Source organism: Aotus nancymaae, unplaced genomic scaffold, assembly GCF_030222135.1.
Source record: "Aotus nancymaae isolate 86718 unplaced genomic scaffold, 86718_ANA_hifiasm-v0.15.2.pri h1tg000022l_1, whole genome shotgun sequence".
NCBI classification, from domain to species: Eukaryota; Metazoa; Chordata; class Mammalia; order Primates; family Aotidae; genus Aotus; species Aotus nancymaae.
In genome coordinates, this window is record NW_026988435.1 from 32310714 (window position 1) to 32334013 (window position 23300).

At 36.7% G+C, this 23300-nt stretch overlaps 1 protein-coding gene across 2 annotated transcripts in view; it reads right to left on the bottom strand.

Moving 5' to 3' along the window:
• Nucleotides 1–15123: 15123 nt before the first annotated feature.
• The window catches only part of LTN1 (listerin E3 ubiquitin protein ligase 1), a 64497-nt gene continuing 56320 nt past the window's right edge, over nt 15124–23300 (bottom strand). For both annotated transcript variants that reach the window (XM_012446841.2, XM_012446830.2), the window contains 5 exons: nt 22926–23097; nt 21825–22045; nt 19493–19687; nt 18160–18327; nt 15124–17531 (listed from right to left, as the gene is read on the bottom strand). In XM_012446841.2, coding sequence (XP_012302264.1) covers nt 17469–17531; nt 18160–18327; nt 19493–19687; nt 21825–22045; nt 22926–23097 — 819 coding nt within the window. In that variant the 3' untranslated portion in view covers nt 15124–17468. The remainder of the gene's footprint in view (nt 17532–18159; nt 18328–19492; nt 19688–21824; nt 22046–22925; nt 23098–23300) is intronic.

Genomic DNA, 23300 nt, shown 5'->3' on the forward strand with positions numbered 1-23300 from the left:
TAAGAACTAATTCTTCATGTATTCTGGCTACTAATCTCATATTTTACAAACATTTTCTACTCAAATCAATTGTCTCAATTTTCTTTATTTTCATTTGTTTTTTTGAGACAGCATCTTGTTCTGTCACCCAGGCTGGAGTGCAGTGGCTCAATCTTGGCTCACTGCAAACTCTGCCTCCAGGTTTCAAGCAATTCTCATGCCTCAGCCTCCCAAGTAGCTATGATTATAGGAATGTGCTACCACACAAGCCTCTGGAATAGCTTGGGCCACAGGTATGCATCACCACAACCAGCTAATTTTTGTGTTTTTAGTAGAGATGGGATTTTCACCATGTGAAACTAATGCTTATTAGATTGTAGAGAAGAATGCATGCTCTTTAGCTATTTATTTTTTTGAGATGGAGTCCCACTCTGTTGCCCAGGCTGGAGTGCAATGACATGATCTTGGCTCACTGCAGCCTCCACCTCCTGGGTTTAAGCAATTCTCCTGACTCAGCCTCCCGAGTAGCTAGGATTACAGGCACGTAACACCATGCCTGAGTAATTTTTGTATATTTAGTAGAGACAGAGTTTTGCCAAGTTGGCCAGGCTGGTCTCAAACTCCTGACCTCAAGTAATCTGCCCACCTTGGCCTCCCAAAGTACTGGGATTACATACATGAACCACCATGACAGCCTGTTTTTTTATTTTAATGTGCCTTCTCTTTGCTTTGAAATATGTTCACTATGCAGACATTTTTAACATATAGTCCAGAACAAAAGGAAGTTAGTGCCTCACTTTCAAGACATGGAGAAACACAAAGAGATTTATGGAGAATTGCCTTCCAATGGACTGAGCTCAGAGACAAAGGACTGAGCACAGTGATCACATGTGAACAGGGCCTTTAGGTGACTATCACAACTGTGTGGCAAGAGTCCCAGAGACCAGGTCTTCAAGCTCGAAGGTCACTTTCCCCCTTATGAACCTGCCACAGTGGGATAATGGTGGGGATTCTGGCAGAAGAGTAAGGCCTATTAGTCCAGTCTATTCTTAGACTGGTCCAGCTAGTTTCAAATAGGTGAAGACTAGGAAAACTGAACCACTTATCATTTCCAGAACTCAGGACACATTAGTGAGACTCCTGCAGCTTGGTGGCCCTGCCCTAACCTATTGTAGCTTCAAGATGTTATTCATGTTGTGTTGATCTAGTTTGCAGGCAGGCAAACTGCATCCGATAGGCCAAATCTAGACCACAACCTGTCTTTGTAAATAAAATTATATTGGACCACAGTCACATTTACTCACTTTTGTCATAAAGTGGCAGAGTTGAGTACCAGTCCATAAGGTCTAAAATATTTACTATCTGGCCCTTTACAGAAAAAGTTTGCCAGCCCATGTTCTAGTTAATCAGGAAGAAAATAGAACAATGGTTCTCCTAAACGTTAGCTACACATTATAATTGCCTGACTATATTTCAAAATATGTTGATGCCAGGAACTCCACCATATATCACTGAATCAGAATCTCAGGGTGAGGGCTGGGAACTGGTATCCTTTCCATCCTCCACAACTCTAAAATGCAGCCAGGGTTGATAACCATGGGAACAGAGGCTTTATGACAAGAGGCCTGAAGCCTTTACAAGTGTAGTGATGGCTGTAGAAATCTGAATCTTACCCCCTCATCTCAGAGTAAGGGAGAAGGAGAGGCTTACATTGGCCGTGCCTGGGCTAGCCCTGACCTAGCCCCACAGATACAAACACTGGCCCGACAAAGAAGAGTGCCTGAGCCAAAGGCCATTTGATCCCTTGCTTTGGCACTAGCTGAGAATATCGCCACAATAGTTCTTACACAAGTCAGAGAATGAACAGGTGGTGTCAATTTCTATTCTCAGAAGGGAGGTATAACCTGTATTGATGGGTCAAGTCAGTCCTTGAGCACTTAGTGGGCCTATTCCATTGAAGGTGCAGGTAATCATTAGTGAAGTATGCTCAAATAGAGGGTTCAAGATGCAGTGGCTGGCATATGTGACATGGTACTAGTGCAGAGTGGGAGTTAACATACTACAGTTATGAGTAATAGAGAATCCCAAATGATGATTCAGACTTTGAGAATAGGTTGTAAAAGGCATTACAAGCTGGGCATCATGGTACACCTGTAGTCCCAACTACTCCAGAAGCTAGGGTGAGAGGATTACTTGAGACCAGGAGTTTGAAACTGCAATGGTTGCATCTGTGAATAGCCACTGCACTCCAGCCTGTGCAACATAGCAAGACCCCATGTCTTTAAAAAGAAGAAAAAAGGCTTTACTGCATGCTGCATGTGTCTTCACAGTCTTAAGACCACTCATTGTGGCAGAAACCAGATGCCACGTCTTGGAGGACACTCAAGCAGCCCTGTGGTGAGGGACCATAGTCTCCCACTTACAGCCATGTGCATGAGCCATTTTAGAAGTGGATCCTCCATCCCTAGTCAAGCCTTGAGATGACTGTAGATACAGCTGATATCTTGACCTCACATTTGTAGCAAATCCAAATAGAAAACCACCCGGATAAGCCATCCTCAAATTCCCGTATTTCTGTCCCACTGTGTCAGATAATAAATGTTTATTGTTATTTTAATCTGCTAAATTAGTAATAGATAATTAATACAACCATCAGAAATAGCTATTAAATATTGGGCTTTTTAACTTAACTTTTAACATGGGGCATAATATTGTCAGATGTTTCACCTTCAAAATAAAATTTCCAAAGGGAAATTTTACACTTGAGTGTGAGCTGGACTTAGTGGTTCATTTCCAAGGAATAGAGTATGGAAGGGAGAAAACAATTGATTTCTTTTGACATATCTGACATTGATATAAAACTGGGATCAAGTAACTGCAAAATTCTGCTAATTAAATGCATCAACAGTAATTGCTTTTCATATGTGATATAAAATTGTTAGAAAATAATTTTAGAATAATTATCTTAGTGAAAAATCATGCTTCACCATATGTAAGTGTACCTTTTGCAGTAGCATGTGATAAATCACTCTTTGAGCACAGTCATCTTTGAATAATTATGAATTTTTGAAGTAGATGAGACTGCTTATTTTGTAAAATTTGCTAAGTACTGGTATCTCCCTGACTCCTTCCCCTGATATATGTTAAGTGTTTTCTTTCTTTCACGATTTTCCATTGAGTTTAGACAAAATAAAACCAAAACTTAGGAGTTGTTAGAAAAGGTTTGATGTTGTGACAGGACCCTTACAGTCAATTACAACATAGGCTCAAGAAGGCTCAAGTATATTTAAAACCTAATTTATGACAAGCAGCAAAGAGAAAAATAATGTGTTACTTTGCTAAGTATATTTTTTGTTTTAATATCAGCCTGTTTTAACTGTTCTGTAGTTCCGTTAGTATGAAATGTGTAAGTTGATAACTACAAAGCCATTTTGATGGATTGAATATCAGACTTCGGGTAAAATCATAAATTATATGGGCATCAAAATTAATTTCAAATTCATTTTGGCATCATAGCTTTCTTAAGTTAGAAAGAACACTCTATTTAGCTTATAATCTGTACATGCATTACCTGCATTGTGGGGGTTTTAAGCATGTCCACACATTCTTTGACATTTCTCTGTCCAAAAAGTGAAGTCTACTTCTCTAGCACTTGAGTATGAGCTAGACTTAGTGGTTCATTTCCAGGGAATAGAGGAGGAAAGGGAGAAAACCTGTACATGTACATTTATTTCAAAAAATGAAAAAAATCAAAAGAAAATTATAAAATTGAAAATTCATCTCACTTATGAATATACAGAGCAAGATTATCACAGTTTATTTGTAAATGAAGATTCAAAATTTGAAAATAAGATATTTTAAATCCACAAGTATACTATTAGTAATACTATTGATCATGACCAATTTGGTTTTATGCCAGGATGCAAGGATGGTTCAAAATTATGTAACCCACCAATAATAGAGAAGCAGGAGTGGGGAACCACTTGCCATCTTAATATATGTAGTAAAAGCATTTTATAAAACTCATCATCCACTCAGGACTTAAAAATATTAGCAAATAGAAACTTCCTAACCTAATATAGTGGAAGCAGTGAAAAGCTGGGGATAGCACATTTAATGATTTAAAATGTTCCATTTTAAAGTCAATCAAAAGACAAAGGTAACTGCTAAGAAGTCTTGCCAGCTAAGAAAATAAAATAAGATGTGAAATTCATAGGCACTATTTTCAAAACTTACTGTCAGGCAGACTATGATAAAGTTCATTTTTTGCAGGCATGAGAGGGAGTATGTATTGGGATAAAGGGATGTTAAATGAAAGGAAGTAATTTCCAATAAATGTAACTACTTAATTATAATCTTGTGACAAACAACTACAAAACCATTTTTAATAATACATTCTTTCCATGACAGAAAATGTAACCTTTTCACTTTGTAAAAGCTGTCAGTCCTATTACTAGGGAAGAATTAGGCTTTGATTACATAGAATTTCTATTTCATTTCTCCCTTTTTCCAGCAATGGCTAGATTCCTAGCAACAGAGTCTCTGGAAGATCTTACCCAAGGAGTAAGGCAGCTTTTTCCAAGATTTCTAGCATTATGACTTGGTTGGCTCACCTGCAAGACAGTGTGACATGCTGTTCAGACTTCCAAACACCAAATCTGAAGTTGAGAGAAGTTTTGTTGTTTTTTGTTGAGACAGAGTCTCGTTCTGTCACCAGGTGCCATGCTGGAGTGCAAGGGCGTGATCTCGGCTCACTGCAACCTCCACCCCCCGGGTTCAAGCAATTCTCCTGCCTCAGCCTCCCGAGTAGCTGGGGCTACAGGCGCGCGCCACCATGCCCGGCTAATTTTTGTATTTTTAGTAGAGACGGGGTTTCACCATGTTGGCCAGGATGGTCTCGATCTCTTGACCTCGTGATCCGCCCGCCTCAGCCTCCCAAAGTGCTGGGATTACAGGCATGAGCCACCGCGCCCAGCCGGAGATAGTTTTTAATTTCTATAAACCTGTCAATAAAGATTGGCTGGCATGTTTAACTCTGGTCTGGGACCCTGCTAGCTAACCTTTCACTTACCGAATTTGCCAGAAGAGTATCTTCAAACTTTATCACCTACATAGCTCTAAATAAAATTTAGGAAAGTATGTACACTTTCATGTATTTTTAAGTTGATAACATTCATCATCATAAATTTAAGTAAATGCAATTATGATAATTTCCAGTGGTATACTGTATATATTTACATTTTCAAAAATAAAAATTTTATGTCATTCTTTTAAATTTAATAGAATCTAAGTACCATAGCAATTTTCTTCCCACCATTATTAATATAATACATAAACAAGCTCTTCAATAGTCAGACATTAAACATCATTCACTGCATCTTTGTTTACATTTTGCTTTCCTCACAGAATTATAGTAAATTTTAGTGCTTAAAATATTTATCTCGTAAGGTACTTCTCTGCAACAAATATGAATAGAAATTAAAACAATTTAATTTCCTGTGACTAAAAGGTTGTATTAAAAACTTTTTTCTAAATTATTACAATAACTATTGGAATACAGTAGATAATATCACAAATAGGAAAATTTTTATACATAAATATTAAACATTAAAAATCTTAATGAAAATTCATCTGAGAATCAAGACCAATTTGTAGTGGTTTTGTTTTTTTTTTTAGTTCATCTTTCCATGAGTATATATTACTTATAAATAGAATATATCAGTCAACATAAATTATATTCCCATTTTTCCTATCTATAGATGAAATCACTTTTAATGTAAAACAAATAGATGAGAATGAAGTTTTGTTCTAACTTTTAATTTTCATGGGTACATAGGTGTATATATTTATGGGGTACATGAGATGTTTTGATACAGGCAAGCAATGTATAATCATCACATCATGTAAAATGGGGTATCCATCCCCACAAGCATTTATTGTTTGTGTTACAAACAATCCAATTATATTCCTCTACCATCCCCTGTCCCATTACCCTGAGTCTCTGGTAACCATCCTTCTACTCTCTATCTCCGTGAGTTCAATTGTTTTGATTTTTAGATCCCACAAATAAGTGAGAACATGCAGTTTTTCTTTCTGTGCCTGGCTTATTTCACTTAGCATAATAACATCCAGTTCCATCCATATTGTTGCAAATGACAGAATCTCATTCTTTTTTATGGCTGAATAGTACTCCACTGTGTATAAGTACCACATTTTCTTTATATAGAGAATGAAGATTTGTAATAACTCAGTCCTTTGTCACTCAGTGCCACTGCATCCATCAATATTTTAGTTATATGTCCAAAATGAAATAAACTTTAATGATTTATGGCTGACAGCCTGACTAGGCTTTTCTTTAACTTTATTGAAAGCAAATAACTGAAGACCAGTGAGTGGCAAAAAGCAGTTTGTTAGCCATTATTGGAGTCCCTTTCGTAACACATTTCAAATGACCTGTATAGACTCCAAGGAGTTTGTTTTGCTTTTCCCATCTTGACAATTGTGAAAATGAGACAGATGGGTGAAAATTATGCCTTTCTTTTAAAAAAGAAGGACATATGTGAAAGGGGAAGGTGGGAAGAGAGAACCAGTCTGAGACAGGTATATAAATGGGAAGATCAAATTTTGGAAAAAGTACCAAGGAAGTAGAGGAAATGTAAATGGATTAAAATTCTTCTTGCACATGTGCCTCTTGAAAAGTCTGGGTGTGCACTACTGTGCTAACCCCTGTTTTAGATATAAGGGTACATACTATATCTAGGATTTAAGAATGAATATGTATCAATTAGTATTTCTGTTAATGAATTAAGGTGCCCTCACTTGTGCATACTGGCTGAAGTTAAACTGATGAATTATCTGGAGAATGGAGGGGTGTACAGTGAAGTGAAAGGCAATCATTACTTAGTCAAGAAGCCCTTTTAAGGGGCTTTAAGTTAAGTCCTAGTCTTAACAATAAAGACATTGGTGAGGATTTGGCCAAAGAAAAACTTTAGCCCATGGATTGACTTGTTTATATGTTTTCTTACCCTGCAATAAATTGAATATTATAATGTCTCTTAAGGTGAGTCTCTTTTGTTAATTAAATTGTCATAAAATCTGCCAATGTATCCAAGTTAAAAAAAAAAAAGTTAACTTCAAACTAAAGTACACAGTGAGTTTCTGAACCAAGCCAGATGATATCCTGGTTTGAAGAGATCAGATAAAAAGGGAATGTGCGATCCACAGCTGACTTCACCAGTGCTTTCACATCCCAGCCTCTGTCCGTCTAAGCATGAGCGGGCGAATGCACATAACAGCTCATGAAAGGAAAATAAATCTTGGGACCCCAAAATCACTAAGCTAAAAGGAAAAGTCAAGCTGGGAACTGCTTAGGGCAAACCTGCCTCTCATTCTATTCAAAGTCATCCCTCTGAGGCTCACCTAAGACAAATCCATATCTGATTGCTTCCTCTCTCCTATTGTTTATGTGAAAATGGAGATTCACTGAACCAGACTAAATTGTATATTCAGTGGAAGGCTAATCAAAGACTCAAGAATGCAATCTTTTTGCTTCTTACCTACTTCTAACGTGGAAGCCCTGACTTTAAGTTGTCCTGACTTACCAGACCGAACTAATGTACATCTTACACATACTGATTGATGCCTCAAGTCCCCCTGAAATGTATAAAAGCAAAATGTACCCCTGACCACCTTGGGCACACATCTCAGGACTTCCTGAGGCTGTACCATGGGCACATCCTTAACTTTGGCAAAATAAACTTCCTAAATTGATTGAGACTTGTCTCAGATATTTTGTGTACACAAGCTCTACATGGATTTAAGGCATAGAAGGTAAAGGTTTCCCAAAAGTGCTCCAGCAGGGATACCAAAATATTGTATGTGCATATATGATTGCTATAAAGGTTATACTTATTTATAAATGTTATGAATTCTCCATAAAAAGCAAAGAGAAAGAACGGAATTGACATTCTAAGACGAATCTAGGTAACTGCTTCTCTCTAGTGGGAGCTTTTGTCATTAAAAAAATTGTGGGGACTTCTCTGATTTAGGCTAGAATATACTTTTATCAGGCCAGCTACTTTACTTAAAAATTAGATACACTTACAGATACAGAAACATAGATGAGGATATCTGCTTAAACAAGAGAGCCACCAAGGCAGTAAGAAATTAAAGGGTCAAGACCATGCCCAAAAGGGAAGTGCAAAGGTGAGAATGACATTTAGCACCTATTTTCCCCTTGAGGCAACTCAAAGGAAAAACTGAGGCAATTCATAAACAGTAGCCTAAGGCTTAGAAGATAAAAAGTGGGACAAAATGAGCAGAAAACTGAGGCCCAGAAGTTGAAAAGGTGAGCAGAATTTTAGGCTGTCTTACATGTCTGGGAATACAAAAAGAAATTCAGGATCAGAACATGATTGAAGATGGCCGAATAGGAACAGCTCTGAAGTGCAGTTCCCAGTGAGAATGCAGAAGGTGAGTGATCGCTGCATTTCCATACAAGTTTTTATTGCCCACAGACCAGGAAATGCCCGGGCGGAAAAGTGCCATGAGTTTCCAGTACGGCTGTTTAAGTGGCGCAGCGGGTCTCCGCACAAAAACTCACACAAATCTGGGCAGCTGTTTCAACTGGTGCCTGGAAGGCCTGAGAGACAGAGTTGCCCATTCAACTGAAAAAAAAGGGGCTGAAATAGGGAGCCAGGTGATCTGCCTCAAAGGGTCACACCCCTGAGAAGACCAGCAATCTGAAATGCTCTGGACTGAGAGTTCAACAGCAAGCATTGCTGGACCCAGTACAGCCCAGCTCTGGTGGAAGGAAGGGCATCCACCATTACCGAGGCAGTCCACCACTACTGAGGCAGTCCGCCATTACTGAGGCAATCTACCATTACTGAGGCAGTTCGCCATTACAGAGGCAGTCCGCCATTACAGAGGCAGTCAGCCATTAATGAGGCAGACTGCCATTACCAAGGCAGTTCTAACTATACTTCTATAAACAAAACCGCAAGGAAATTCACACAGCAGTTGGACAGAGCCCACGGCAGCTCAGCAACGCCACTGCTGGCAAACTGTGACTAGGCTACCTCCTCACTGGGCAGGGCATCTCTGGAAAAAGGCAGCAGCACATTAAGAATTTATATATAAAGCCCCACCTTAGCAGGAAAGAGCATCTGGGAAAAAAAGGGAGTTATGAGTTCTGCTGCAGCAGCCTTAAATGTACCTGCCCAGCAGCTCTGAACAAAACAATGGAGCTCACGGCGCAGCACTTGAGATCCTATGAGGGACAGACTGTCTCCTCAAGCAGCTCACCAACCCCCGTATATCTAAAGAGACACCTCATAAAGGAGAGCTCAGGCTGACATCTGGCGGGTATCCTTCTAGGACAAAGATAACAGAAGAAGAAACTGGCAATAACCCTTACTGTTATGCAGCCGCCGCAGGTGATCCCCAAGCAAGCAGTGTCTGGAGTTGATCTCCAGGAGTCCTACAGCAGAGAGGCCTATTAGAAGGAAAACTAAAAAACAGAAAGAAAGAACTTCATCATCAACAAAAAAGGACATCCACTCAGAGACCCCATCCGAAAGTCACCAACTACAAAGACCACAGGTAGATAAATCCACAAAGATGGGAAGAAACCAATGCAAAAAGGATGAAAACACCCAAAACCAGAATGCCTCTCCCCCTCTAAGGGATCACAACTCCTCACCAGCAAAAGAACAAAGCTGGATGGAGAATGAGTCTGATGAATTGACAGAAAGAAGCTTCATAAAGTAGGTAATAAGAAACTTCTTTGAGCTAAAAGAGCATGTTCTAACCCAATGCAAAGAAACTAAGAACCTTGAAAAAAGGTTTGACAAAATGCTAACAAGAATGAACAGCTTAAAGAAGAATATAAATGAATTGATGGAGGTGAAAAACACAACATGAGAACTTCACAAAGCTTACACAAGTTTCAATAGCCAAATTGACCAAGCAGAAGTAAGGATATCAGAGATTGAAGATCAACTCAATGAAATAAATAAAATAGACTTTAAACCAACAAAGATCAAAACAAAGATCAAAACAGACAAAGAAGAGCATTACATAATGGTAAAAGATCAATGCAACAAGAAGAGCTAACTATCCTAAATATATATGCACACAGTACAGGAGCAGCCAGATACATAAAGCAAGTTCTTAATGACCTACAAAGAGACTCAGACTCCCACACAAAAATAGTGGGAGACTTTAACACTCCACTGTCAATATTAGACAGATCAACGAGACAGAAAATTAACAAGGATATCCAGGACTTGAACTCAGATCTGGACCAAGCAAACTTAATAGACATTTACAGAACTCTCCACCCCAAATCCACAGAATATACACTCTTCTCAGCACCACATGACACCTACTCTAAAACTGACCATGTAATTGGAAGTAAATCACTCCTCAGCAAATGCAAAAGAACAGAAATCATAACAGTCTCTCAGACCACAGTGCGATCAAATTAGAACTAAGAATTCAGAACATAACTCAGAACCGCACAACTTCATGGAAACTGAACAACTGGCTCTTGAATGTTGACTGGATAAACAATGAAATGAAGGGAGAAATAAAGATGTTCTTTGAAACCAACCATAATGAAGACACAATGTATCAGAATCTCTGGGACACATTTAAAGCAGTGTCTAAAGGAAAATTTATAGCAATAAATGCCCACGTAAGAAGCATGGAAAGATCTAAGATCGACACCCTATCATCAAAATTGAAAGAGCTAGAGGAGCAAGATCAAAAAAACTCAAAAGCTAGCAGTAAGATCAGAGCAAAACTGAAGAGATAGAGACATAAAAAACCCTTCAAAAAAATCAATAAATCCAGGAGCTTGTTTTTTGAAAAGATCAACAAAATAGACCATTAGCCAGATTAATAAAACAGAAAAGAGAAGAATCAAATAATTGCAATAAAAAACAATAAAGAGGATATCACCACCATTTCCACAGAAATACAAACGACCATCAGAGATTACTACAAACAACTATATGCACGCAAACCAGTAAACCTGGAAGAAATGGATAAATTCCTGGACACTTACACCCTCCCAAGCCTAAACCAGGAAGAAGTCAAAACCCTGAATTGACCAATAACAAGGGCTGAAGTTGAGGCAGCAATTAATAGCCTACAACCAAAAAAAGCCCAGGTCCAGATGGGTTCACAGCCAAATTCTACCAGACATACAAAGAGGAGCTGGTACCACTCCTTCTGAAACTATTCCAAAGAATCCAAAAAGAGGAAATCCTTCCCAAATCATTTTATGAGACCAACATCATGCTGATAGCAAAACCTGGCAGAGACTCAACAAAAAAATAAAACTTCAAGCCAATATCCATGAAGAACATAGATGCAAAAATCTTCAATAAACTACTGGCAAACCGAATGCAACAGCACATCAAAAAGCTTATCCATCACTATCAAGTAGGCTTCATCCCAGGGATGCAAGACTGGTTCAAGATATGCAAGTCTATAAATGTAATTCACCACATAAACAGAACCAAAGACAAAAACCACATGATTTTCTCAATAGATGCAGAGAAGGCCTTCAACAAAATTCCACAACAGCTCTTTATGCTAAAAAACCTCAATAAACGAGGTATTGATGGAACGTATCTCAAAATAATAAAAGCTATTTATGACAAACCCACAGCCAATATCATACTGAATGGGCAAAAACTGGAAGCATTCCCTTTGAAATCTTGCACTAGACAAGGATGCCTTCTCTCACCACTCCTATTCAATACAATATTGGAACTTATAGCCAGAGCAATCAGGCAAGAAAAAGAAACAAAGGGTATTCAATTAGGAAAAGAGGAAGTCAAATTATCTCTATTTGCAGATGATATGATTGTATATTTAGAAGACCCCATCGTCTCAGCCCAAAATCTCCTGAAACTGATAAGCAACTTCAGCAAAGTCTCAGGATACAAAATCAATGTGCAGAAATCACAAGCATTCCTATACACCAATAACAGACTTAAAGACAGCCAAATCAAGAATGAACTGCCATTCGCAACTGCTACAAAGAGAATAAAATACCTAGGAATACAACTAACAAAGGATGTAAAAGATCTCTTCAAGGAGAACTACAAACCACTCTTCAAGGAAATAAGAGGACACAAGCAGATGGAAAAACATTCCATGCTCATGGTTAGGAAGAATTAATATTGTGAAAATGGCCATACCTCCCAGAGTAATTTATAGATTCAACGCTATCCCCATCAAGCTACCTGTGATCCTCTTCATAGAACCAGAAAAAACCACCTTAAACTTCATATGGAACCAAAAGAGAGCGCACATAGCCAAGTCAATTCTAAGCAAAAAGAATAAAGCTGGAGGCATCATGCTACCTGACTTCAAACTATACTACAAGGCTACAAAATAGATGGGAAAATTAGAAAATTAATTATAAACTATCTTAGTAATTACATTATATAAATGAACTAAATGTTACAATTAAGAAGAAAAATTGTCACACTGGATAGAAAAAACTGTACATTTTAAAGGCATGCTTTAGAAAATTGTGGTCCTCAATGGAACAGAACAGAAACCTCATAAATAACACCATACATCTATAACCATCTGATTTTCAACAAACAGGACAAAAGCAATGGAGAAAGGATTCCCTATTTAATAAATGGTGCTGGGAGAACTGGCTAGCTATATGCAGAAAATTGAAACTGGACCCCTTCCTTACACCTTATACAAAAATTAACTCAAGATAGATTAAAGATTTAAATGTAAAACCCAAAGGTATAAAAACCCTAGAAGAAAACCTAGGCAATACCATTCAGGATATAGGCATGAGCAAAGACTTCATGACGAAAACGCCAAAAGCAATGGCACAAAAGTTAAAATTGACAAATGGGATCTAGTTTAACCAAAGAGCTTCTGCACAGCAAAAGAAACTGTCATCAGAGTGAACAGGTATCCTACGAATGGGAGAACTGTTTTGCAAGCTACCCATCTGACGAAGGTCTAATATCCAGAATCTACAAGAAACTTAAATTTACAAGAAAAAACAATCCCATCAAAAAGTGGGCAAAGGATAAGAACAGACAGTTCTCTAAAGAAGAAATTTATGTGGCCAAAAAACATAATAAAAAAAGCTAAACATCTCTGATCATTAGAGAAATGCAAATCAAAACCACAATAAGATACCATCTCATGCCAGTCAGAATGGTGATTAAAAAGTCAAGAAACAATAGATGCTAGCAAAGCTGTGGAGAAATAGGAAAGCTTTTACACTGTTGATGGGAATGTAACTTAGCTCAACCACTGTGGAAGACAATGTGGCGATTCCTCAAGGATCTAGAAACAGAAATACCATTTGACCCAGAAATCCCATTACTAGGTATATACCCAAAGGATTATAAACCATTCCACTATAAAGACACATGCTATGTTTATTGCAGTAATATTTACAATAGCAAAGACTTGGAACCAACCCAAATGCCCATCGATGATAGACTGGATAAGGAAAATGTGGCACATATACACCATGGAATATGACACAGCCATAAAAAAGAATGAGTTCATGTTCTTTGCAGGGACATGGATGAAAGTGGAAGCCATCATTCTCAGCAAACTAACACAGGAACAGAAAACCAGACACCACATTTTCTCACTCATAAGTGGGAACTGAACAATGAGAACACATGGACACAGGGAGGGGAACATCACACACTGGGACCTGTTCGGGGGTGGGGGACAAGGGGAGGGAGCGCATTAGGACAAATACCTAATGCATGTGGGGCTTAAAACCTAGATGACGGGTTGATAGGTGTAGCAAACCACCATGGCACATGTATACCTGCATGTTCTGCACATGTATCTCAGAACTTAAAGTAAAATTAAAAAAAATTAATTCCAGGAACATTAGGCACATTTTGAAATTTAAACGTTTTAACAAAATATAATGAAATTTTTTAAACCTCAGTTAAATAACAAATTTTTAAAACCTAACATAAAAAAGGCTCAATCATAAAAGAAAAAATTATCTGATTAAATGTAACTGAACAATTCTGTGAGATTAAAGATAGTCACAGAAAATGCTAAGCCACATATTAGAAGTCCTATGAGATAAGGCATTTATGATCAGTAAGAATACAAGTAATCCAGCAGAAAAATAGGCATAGATTATGAACAAAAACCTGTCAAACAATGACCAATAAATATATGAAATGTAAGTAGGCTTCTTAATGAAATATAAGTTAAAACAAAGAGCTACCATCTCACAGCTTTTAGACTGCAGAATTTAAAAATTCCAATAAGACGAAGTATTGGTGACAAGACAGGAAAACCAGAATTCTCTTAAACTGAGTTTGGGAGAGCAAACTTACATAACACTTCAGAGGGCAATTTGATAACATCTAAGGTGACAGCATATACACATCCTACTACCCGAAATTCCATTTTTTTAAATATATATATATATATGTATATATTTTTCAGACAGAGTCTTGCTCTGTCATGCAAGCTACAGTGCAGTGACACAGTCTGGGCTCATCGCACCCTCTGCCTCCCAGATTCAAGTAATTCTCCTGCCTCAGCCTCCCTAATATCTGGGATTATAGGTGTGTACCACCAAGCCTGGCTAATTTTTTTGTATTTTTAGTAGAGATGGAATTTCATCATGTTGGCCAGGCTGGTCTCAAATTCCTGACCTCAGGTGATCCTACTGCCTCGACCTCCCAAAGTGCTGAGATTACAGCCGTGAGGCACCATGCCGGGCTGAAATTCCATTTGTAAACGAGTATCTAGCACATCTGCATGAAGTGACATGATCGAGAATGTAGACTTCCAGCACTGTTCAAAATGCCAAAAAATAACAATTTAGATAACCGTTAATTTTTCACTTAATATGTTGTTTAGTGTCATATCATTTATTGTAAGTAAACTGATATGACACTAAACAACATATTAAGTGAAAAATGAGGTTACAAAAGATTACATACAGTAAAACACTATTACTATAACTTTTGTTAACTATTATATATTGCTTCTAAATAAAAACACATGGTAAAGTATAAAATCTTAAATAGGAAGGAGTCGCACCAACTTCAGAATAGTAGGTTTGCTCTACAGAGAAAAGGAGGAGGATAGCACAAGGGAGAAGTACAAAAGAGTAACATTTTATTTCTTTAAAAATCAGAAGCAAATATGGCAAAATAGTATGTGAAGAGTACAAGGGCATTCATATTATTATTATTTTTCTGTGTATTTGAAATTTTTTTAATTAAAAAGAATTTTAATGGGCACATATGGTATAACAATCAAATAATAACATTAATTACTTGCACCACAAAAATGTATTAAATAATAACATATTATTTAAGCCACAGAAACTTAGGTACATACGTTAGAGCATGTGATAAGAGTAAAAAATAAATTTTAAAATTTGCAATTTACTTTGGGTTTTTAATTAATAATTTTGCTAATGTTGCTAATCTCATGCAATTTTAAAATGTCCTTATGCTAAAAGTTTAAGGGCTGCTATCCTTTTTGTTAGAGTTGTCAAAGCTATACAGATAAAACTTTAATGTGGTATCCTCCTGAATTTCAGTCTCATTTTGGAAAGCTTTTCCTTTAGCATATAAACAGTTAACAAGCTTTACAATTATACTTACAAGTCTTAAAGAAATGTATTAAGAATTACAGGATTTCACCAAGAATCTGATGCTCTAATACTAACGTGGAAAAACAATGCTCCATTATTCCATTTTCTTTTCTGCTTGGGGTTTGGGTGAAAAGTCAAGATGTACCAATACTGGAAAGGTTTTAAACAGTCTTATTATAAAACCATTTTTAAAGGAAAAGTATATAACTTTCACAGGGAAGTAACACAATCCTTTGGGAGTGCTCTGTCAGAGAGAGACATAGAAAGACAGAGAATATTTTAAGAAAGGGGTTAACGAGGTAGTAAAATTTTGCTATCTGTACTTCACTTACTGAATCTCAGAGCCTCAGGGCTAGAAGTAATAAATATTTTACGGAAAAATGTAGGAGGCAAACAAAACTGGGCAGGACACTGCATCTATAAATATAATTCAAGAGATCTATAACTTACACATAGTACTTCACTCTCAACTATAATCCTTTAATCACATTCATACTATTTCAATAGTCATTTTATCCAGTAAATGGAAAGCAGTAATTTTATTTTTCATGAATTGCTTTTTGCCAATTAAACATATGCAACAGAGAAGATTAGCTGATCTCTCAAGTAACCTAGATATGCAATATGCTATTTCCATGTAATGGAAGACTGCAATAAAATTATTCCAAGTTCTAAACTTCCACACTTTCATATTTTGGGCATAATTTTTAAGAGTGTCAAAAGACAGGTTTTCACTTATTCCACTTCAGCCTATTATACTGAAGTTTACTTAGTGCTAAAATCCATAACTTTCATTTTTGAAGACTGAAAACATTTGCTCCCCCAAATCTCTTATTTAGTGTAACTTTGCCTGGTAAGAAAAGCTAAGTTTGTTTACTAAATTGAAAGCCTTCTACAACATTTTTAAATGTTCTGTTTTTTCCACTGATTTTTTTTTTCTTTAATTCACTATCCAGTAATGGCTATAAGCAATTTTCCACTGATTTTTAAGTTTCAGCAATACTCACTTATTTCTCCCCCTCAATAGAAGCGTAACTACCATGCTGCTTCATGAATGAAATAATAAACTGCCATTTCTCTCAAATTCTCACCCTCTAGAGACTCACTCAAATGAGTAATAAATTCACTGACAAGTTTACCATTCAGATTTCACTACTATATAGAAATAATTCTTCCACAAGCAAAAGGTCAGCATCAAGAATTTAATTTCCTGAATTTCACAACCCTTGATAAATCGAGGCACCTTGAAGTTCAGTTTACACTCTTTCATATAGGATTTCAGAGCATGCTTCCAAATAGCTTAAGACAAGCTATATTAATAGCTTAGTGTCATTTTTATCATTAAAATAATCTACAAATATCAGAATACTACTAATTTATTGTCATAACTAATAAATAACTCTTAAAATACCTATAGATGTAAATCAGCTCTCTCAGTTCATTTTGCTTCACTTGGACTATCTGAAAACACAGATCAACAAACAGAATGGGTTTATCAATAATATAGTTGTACAATCTTTTCACAAATTCCAATTCTGTAATTTAGGGGGTTTTCTTATTTATTTTTAAATATACAAAGAGATTAAACCATTAATATAAATATTTTCTCTCAAATATGTAATATTCTTTTGTAAAAGAAAGTTCCCAAACATTTACAAAGCAATCTAAAGTTAAGTAAACCTGATTTTAAGATTATTACGCTAACCAAAATACTTTTCCAGAGAAGGTCCTATTTAAAAATAATGCTCACTGGCTTCCCCACATCCACACTTTATGATGGATCCAAATCCAATGCCTTTGCTTGACATACTTCAGGGATCACCTCCAATGGAAAAAAAACTCAGAAAAACGTCTCACGACAGAGTGGACAAGTGGATTTGTTGCTAGATGTAAACCATTTGTACTGAAAAAGAAAAGGTTTCAAATATTAAAAGAACTTTTTAAAGTTCTCCTCTTATATACATCAAAAAGTACATATACATCTAAAGTAACCTTCAAGTGATAAAGTAAAAAGGGAAGAATACTAACATTTTTGCTCTTTCTGTTAATCTCCAAAATCAACACAAATGAGTATTACTTCCGAAGGCTACATTAAGTTCTTTCTACTTAGGCTCATGTACACAACCACTAAGATATAAGAAAGATCTCCTGTGAAACAAATGAACAAATGGCAACTTCTTTTTCAGTAAGTTTAAAAAGAGCACAGGGCTCTGATGCCAGACGGCTTCCAGTACCGATTCCTGTAGTCTCCTTCATGGTCTAGATCTCATAAGACCTTCTACTTCTTGAGTGGTAAGAGGTCACTGGAAACACCCATTTATTAGAGGGCCTTGATTCTACCAGTCTCAATAAATTGCAAATTATCTTTTGTAGTTTTTAAAAATCACTTTTTAATATATCTCTTATTAGCTACAATTAAGTTTAACATATATTTTCTCTGCCAAAGTTAGACATTGTGTGTGTGTGCACGTGCATGTGTGTGTGTATAAAATACATCAAATATAAGTACATTAATTTCTCTTTAGACTTACCAAGCAGGCTGAATGGAATTTTTTCTTGCATGTTCTACAGGCTTTTTTGGGAAGGGAATAGTTGAAACCGTGAATGACTGAGAAACAGATCATGCAATCTTCGACACCCTCAAAACGTTTGTCTACATTATTTTTCCATAAAGCTAAGCCTTCCATAATACTTCCATTCTGTTAACAAGAAGAAAAATAAGTCACTATACATTGATGACCACCAATTTTATTTTTATTCAATTTTACAAATTTTAAAGTTGAATTACAATTCTGAAAGAAGAGAATATGCTTGGCTATGTTCTTATCTCCTTTCATGAATGTGGGTTTTTAAAATAACCTCCCAAGTTTTAGGAAGCAAATGTAATTTTTCTCCATTAAAGACATACTTTAAAGGCTTCCGGACCAATACTTTAAAGTGTTATAGTCTCAGCTCGTTGCTTGATAAAACTCTCTCAATAATTAAATCATTTAGGTTACTTCTTCTAATGTTTAACTGAAAATGATGAAATTATCTGATCTCAAATGATTTGTTCCAGTTCTACAATATTGATGAGCGTATTTGTTTTAAAACAGTTTTTCCTGGCTGGGTGTGGTAGCTCACACCTGTAATCCCAGCACTTTGGGAGGCCAAGGCAGGTGGATCACCTGAGGTCAAGAGTTGGTTGACTACCATGGCCAACATGGTGAAATCCCATCTCGACTAAAAATACAAAAAATTAGCCGGGTGTGGTGGCGGGTGCCTATAATCCCATCTACTCGGGAAGCTGAGACAGGAGAATCGCTTGAACCAGGAAGCAGAGGTTGCAGTGAGCTGAGATCGTGCCATTGCACTTCAGCTTGGGCAACCAAAGCGAAACTCCATCTCAAAAAAAAACCAGTTTTTATTTACTGTAGAATGCCTGAGATACAGTATGCAAACAGAACTGAAGATCTAAAATGTGTTTAGAGGTCAAAAGTTTTTCAGAGTACTGGGACTTCTCTAACCAAAGAGGAGTTGAAATGTAAGAATAAAAGTTAAAGTAGCTCAGAAGGCATTCATCTCCAGTATTTTCCAGAAGATACTCTCTCAATTTCCTTAATACCACATATTGTTCTACACCTTCTACAATGTTAATGAAATAAAGTCAATCCCTCTCAAACACCAGAAAATAAATTACAGAACTGTAAAAATTAAAACAGAAGGGTAAGTTTAATCCATTTAGGGATATGTCTATGTTTATCTAAGGAAATTTAGTATCTGTTTTTATCTTAAGCAGAAAAGATAAATTTTATGTTTAAATGCCCTTTTAAGTTGACCATCTTTTTTGAGTTTGTAAAGCCAAATGTGTAAACAGAAACTTACCTGATGGGTGAGGTAAGTGCTTAACTGCAGCATCCAGTTCCGCCACTGCTGAACAGCCACTCCTACCCTTTTCCCACTTTCTACGGTTATTGAACCCAGTGGATAATTTGAGGGCAGTTGTATTATAAGTTCAATAACTATGTCCTCAATAGTGTAAGTAGCCATTACCTCTCGAGTAGTAGCTCGAGCTTTAACCTACAACACAACAAAGGATATTTTGTTTGCTAAATTCCTTTCTTTCATCCAGAAAACATTTTGATAGGTTGACTATTAAAAAAGGCTTCATTCAAGGACAATGCAGGTAAACACATTCACTTATCTGACATGAGATAATTAAGAAATAGGTTTAAATATCTGCCTGGTATGTTTTTACAGAGATTTCATGACATTCAAAGTTTGTTTTAAAAAGCAATTAACTGCTCATTAAAAAAAGGTTTTATCATATTAGGTTTGTCACATAATAGCTCAATAATCCTTGAATAGATAAATGACAGAATGGGTTATTATCCCTTCTCTTCCACACCCAGAGTATCAAATGTCACTTCTATGTCTAACAAGTCTTCCTCTACCATATTATCCTCCTGAGCTTTGGAGCCAACCATCAACTGCCAGAACATTTATAGTTATTTGTTTGGTTTTCAAACACTGCAAACTCAACATAAAACACACACATGATCATCCTTTACAAACTTCATCTTCTGAATTTCCTACTCCCAGGCTAAAAATCATCATAGCATCATTTTAAATTTCTGCTTCTACCTTATCCTAGATATTAACTAATGGTAAGTTTGGCTAAATCACTAGCACAAAATCTCTCACATCCCTACTCTTTTATATTCCCACTGATACGGCCTCACTCAGGTCCTAGTCCTTGGCTCCTAATGCCTACCCCAAGTCTCCTCTAACCATTCATTTGAATCCAAACTGTCTGCCCAACAGTTCATGCTATAGACAGTGGTCAGAGCAATTTCACAGATTATAACTCTGACCATGCTACTGCCTGAATGAAAAATGTTCAGTGGCTGAATTGTACCACTTTTGACTGTTATTTGAGGCCCTTCCCAACATACCTCTAATTCACTGTTGAGTAGTCTATTCACCTTTGGGACTCCTACTCATTATCTGGGTTGGAATACTACGTTATTTATCATTTCTTGGACAATCACTGAAATGACATTCTCATTTCTGTGCTCTTTGCTTTTGCAATAGCATTTCCTCTATGGTGCCTTTCCCTTCATTTTCCCTATAACAAAATACTGCCCACCTCAATGTGATTTTCTTCCATAAAAATCTCACCTAATCCCCTCTGCCAGATGAATCTGTCCCACTCAGATCACGAAGCATTCTTTCTCTTAATATGCTACTTTCCAATGCAAAAATCATTATCAGTATTGCTCTTTTCCCTTTATTAACTGTATGTCATTACAGGACAAGAATCTGGTCCTACTAAACTTCATTTCCCTGGTGACCAGTACACAGTGCTTGGCATCTGTAAGTATTCCAATACAGATTTTGAATGAACTAATGAATGCTCAGAAACTATCTGATGGCTGAAATAGTTTGGAGCTGCATCCCCGCCTGAATCTCATGTTGAATTGTAATCCCAAATGTTGGAGGTGGGACCTAGTAGGAAGTGATTGGATCATGGGGGTGGATTTCCCATGGGTGCTAGTCTGGTAATAGTGAGTGAGTTGTCATGAAATATGGTTGTTTAAAAGTGTGTGACACCTCCCACCTCTCTCTCTCCTGCTCTGGCCATGTGATATGCTGACTCCTGTTTGCCTTCTGCCATGATTGTAAATTTCTGAGTAACTGGGATTACAGGCACCTGCCACCATACCTAGCTAACTTTTGTATTTTTTTAGTAGAGGCAATGTTTCACCGTGTTGCCCAGGCTGGTTTAAAACTCCTGACCTCAAGTGATCCACCCACCTCAGCCTCCCAAAGTGCTGGGACTACAAGCATGAGTCATTGCATCTGGCCTAAACCTCTTTTCTTTATACACTACCCAATCTCAGGCATTCCTTTATAGCAATGTGAGAATAGACTAATATAGTATGTAATAAAAATATCACAGTTTTAATCCATGCATGAAGTAATGCTGAGATTTGATACACAAATTAGAAAATAAAATAGGCTGGTCTTGAACTCCTGGGCTCAAGTGATCTTCCCACCTTGGCCTCCCAAAGTGTTGGGATTACAGGCATGAGCCACCACTCTTGGCCACCAATTTCTATAAATTGAGTCAAGAACTATAGTGTGTTATGATACTCATGATAGACATACCCAATATTAAAACAACTTTTCTAGAGAAAGTCAAGACAATACTAACCGTCATGCCATTAAATAGTTGTGTACTTGTTTGTACAGAAGATATTTCTTGAAAAGAAAGCACATTGCTGACATACTTGCTTGTAAATCTATCCACAATATTGAAAACACGCTTCTCACTGCTATTCCACCACAACCTAACCATAGCAGGCAAGTCTTTTAATGTCATATGATAGACTGAACAAGCCAAGTGTGGAATGTGGTATGGAAGAGTTGCAGTTTCTGAGGAAGAAAGCAAATTCTTGATTAGTAACATATATTTCTTATAAACAAACTAATATTAGTATTTTCCTTAGAAAGTAATCCTTAATTCCTCAACAATAGTGCTATAGCTCATAAAACAAAACCAGAGAAACCAGAACTCTGGAGTATGAGCATCCTTTCACACATTCAAAATTAACCATAAGAATGGCAAAATAATTTTTTTAGAAAGTGAAAATCCCAATTAACACTGAAAAATCTACCTAGAAACAGAATTCTGTATTTACCATCAAAGACCACAAATAAAACAGAATACACATATTTTAAAAAGAAGGAAAAATTAAAGATGCCTGGTGTTATAAATTATGAAAAGGAGTTTGGCCTCCTTTACTTTCCCCAGAGTTCGCTGAGCTGCTGTACAGAAGTCTTGGAATACCCAACTCAATACTCACAAGATGTAATCCATTCTAGGATCTCCAAGGCATTTAAAAAATTCATATTCTTAGTAAATTGTTTTCAATACTGTAGTACAACCAGATACATGCATATCTATCCTCTCAGCTAAAATGTGAGCTCCCAGAATGAAATAAATTTTATTAATTTTAATCTCCCCTTATTTATATGCCTATAAAATGTTATTACATAAATATTTGTTTACAGAGTAAAAAGTTAATAGTCTCACCACACTAAGCTTCAAAAAATGTATTAATGTCCTCATAGTCTTACAGGTAAAATTTAATTATTTGTCCTATTTAGAACAATATGGAAAATGATGAATTTCAACAGTCTCATAGCCAGGACCCACTTTTGGGGTTATTCTCCACATTCCCAGGGAAAAGTTTAATTCAACCTAGTCTGAATCTACCGTCCAACAAAAAACATAAACACATATCTTACTGACCTCTAATACTCAGCTGCAGCTCCTCAGTAAAGAATGTTTTAGGGTCCTTATTTGGGACCTCAATTGCTGTCTCTGCATAGGTTGGATTTTCTGGCATAAGCCTGAACAAGTGATAGAGCAATTTATTCAAACTCTTTGTTTTCCGAAGATACATTGAATACAGAGCCCGAAGCTAGTAGAGAGCAATGAATCTGTTAGTAAACCAAATACACCAAGACAATTGGTATAAAGAACAAATCAAAGTATAACAAATTTCCTTTCCTTATAAACTAGCATTCCCTCATTATTATAACATATGTTTCTAATACCTTTCTCAAATTGTCTCCCTGTATTACAATACACTCACCTTGATTTAAAGTATCTTAGACAAGAAAA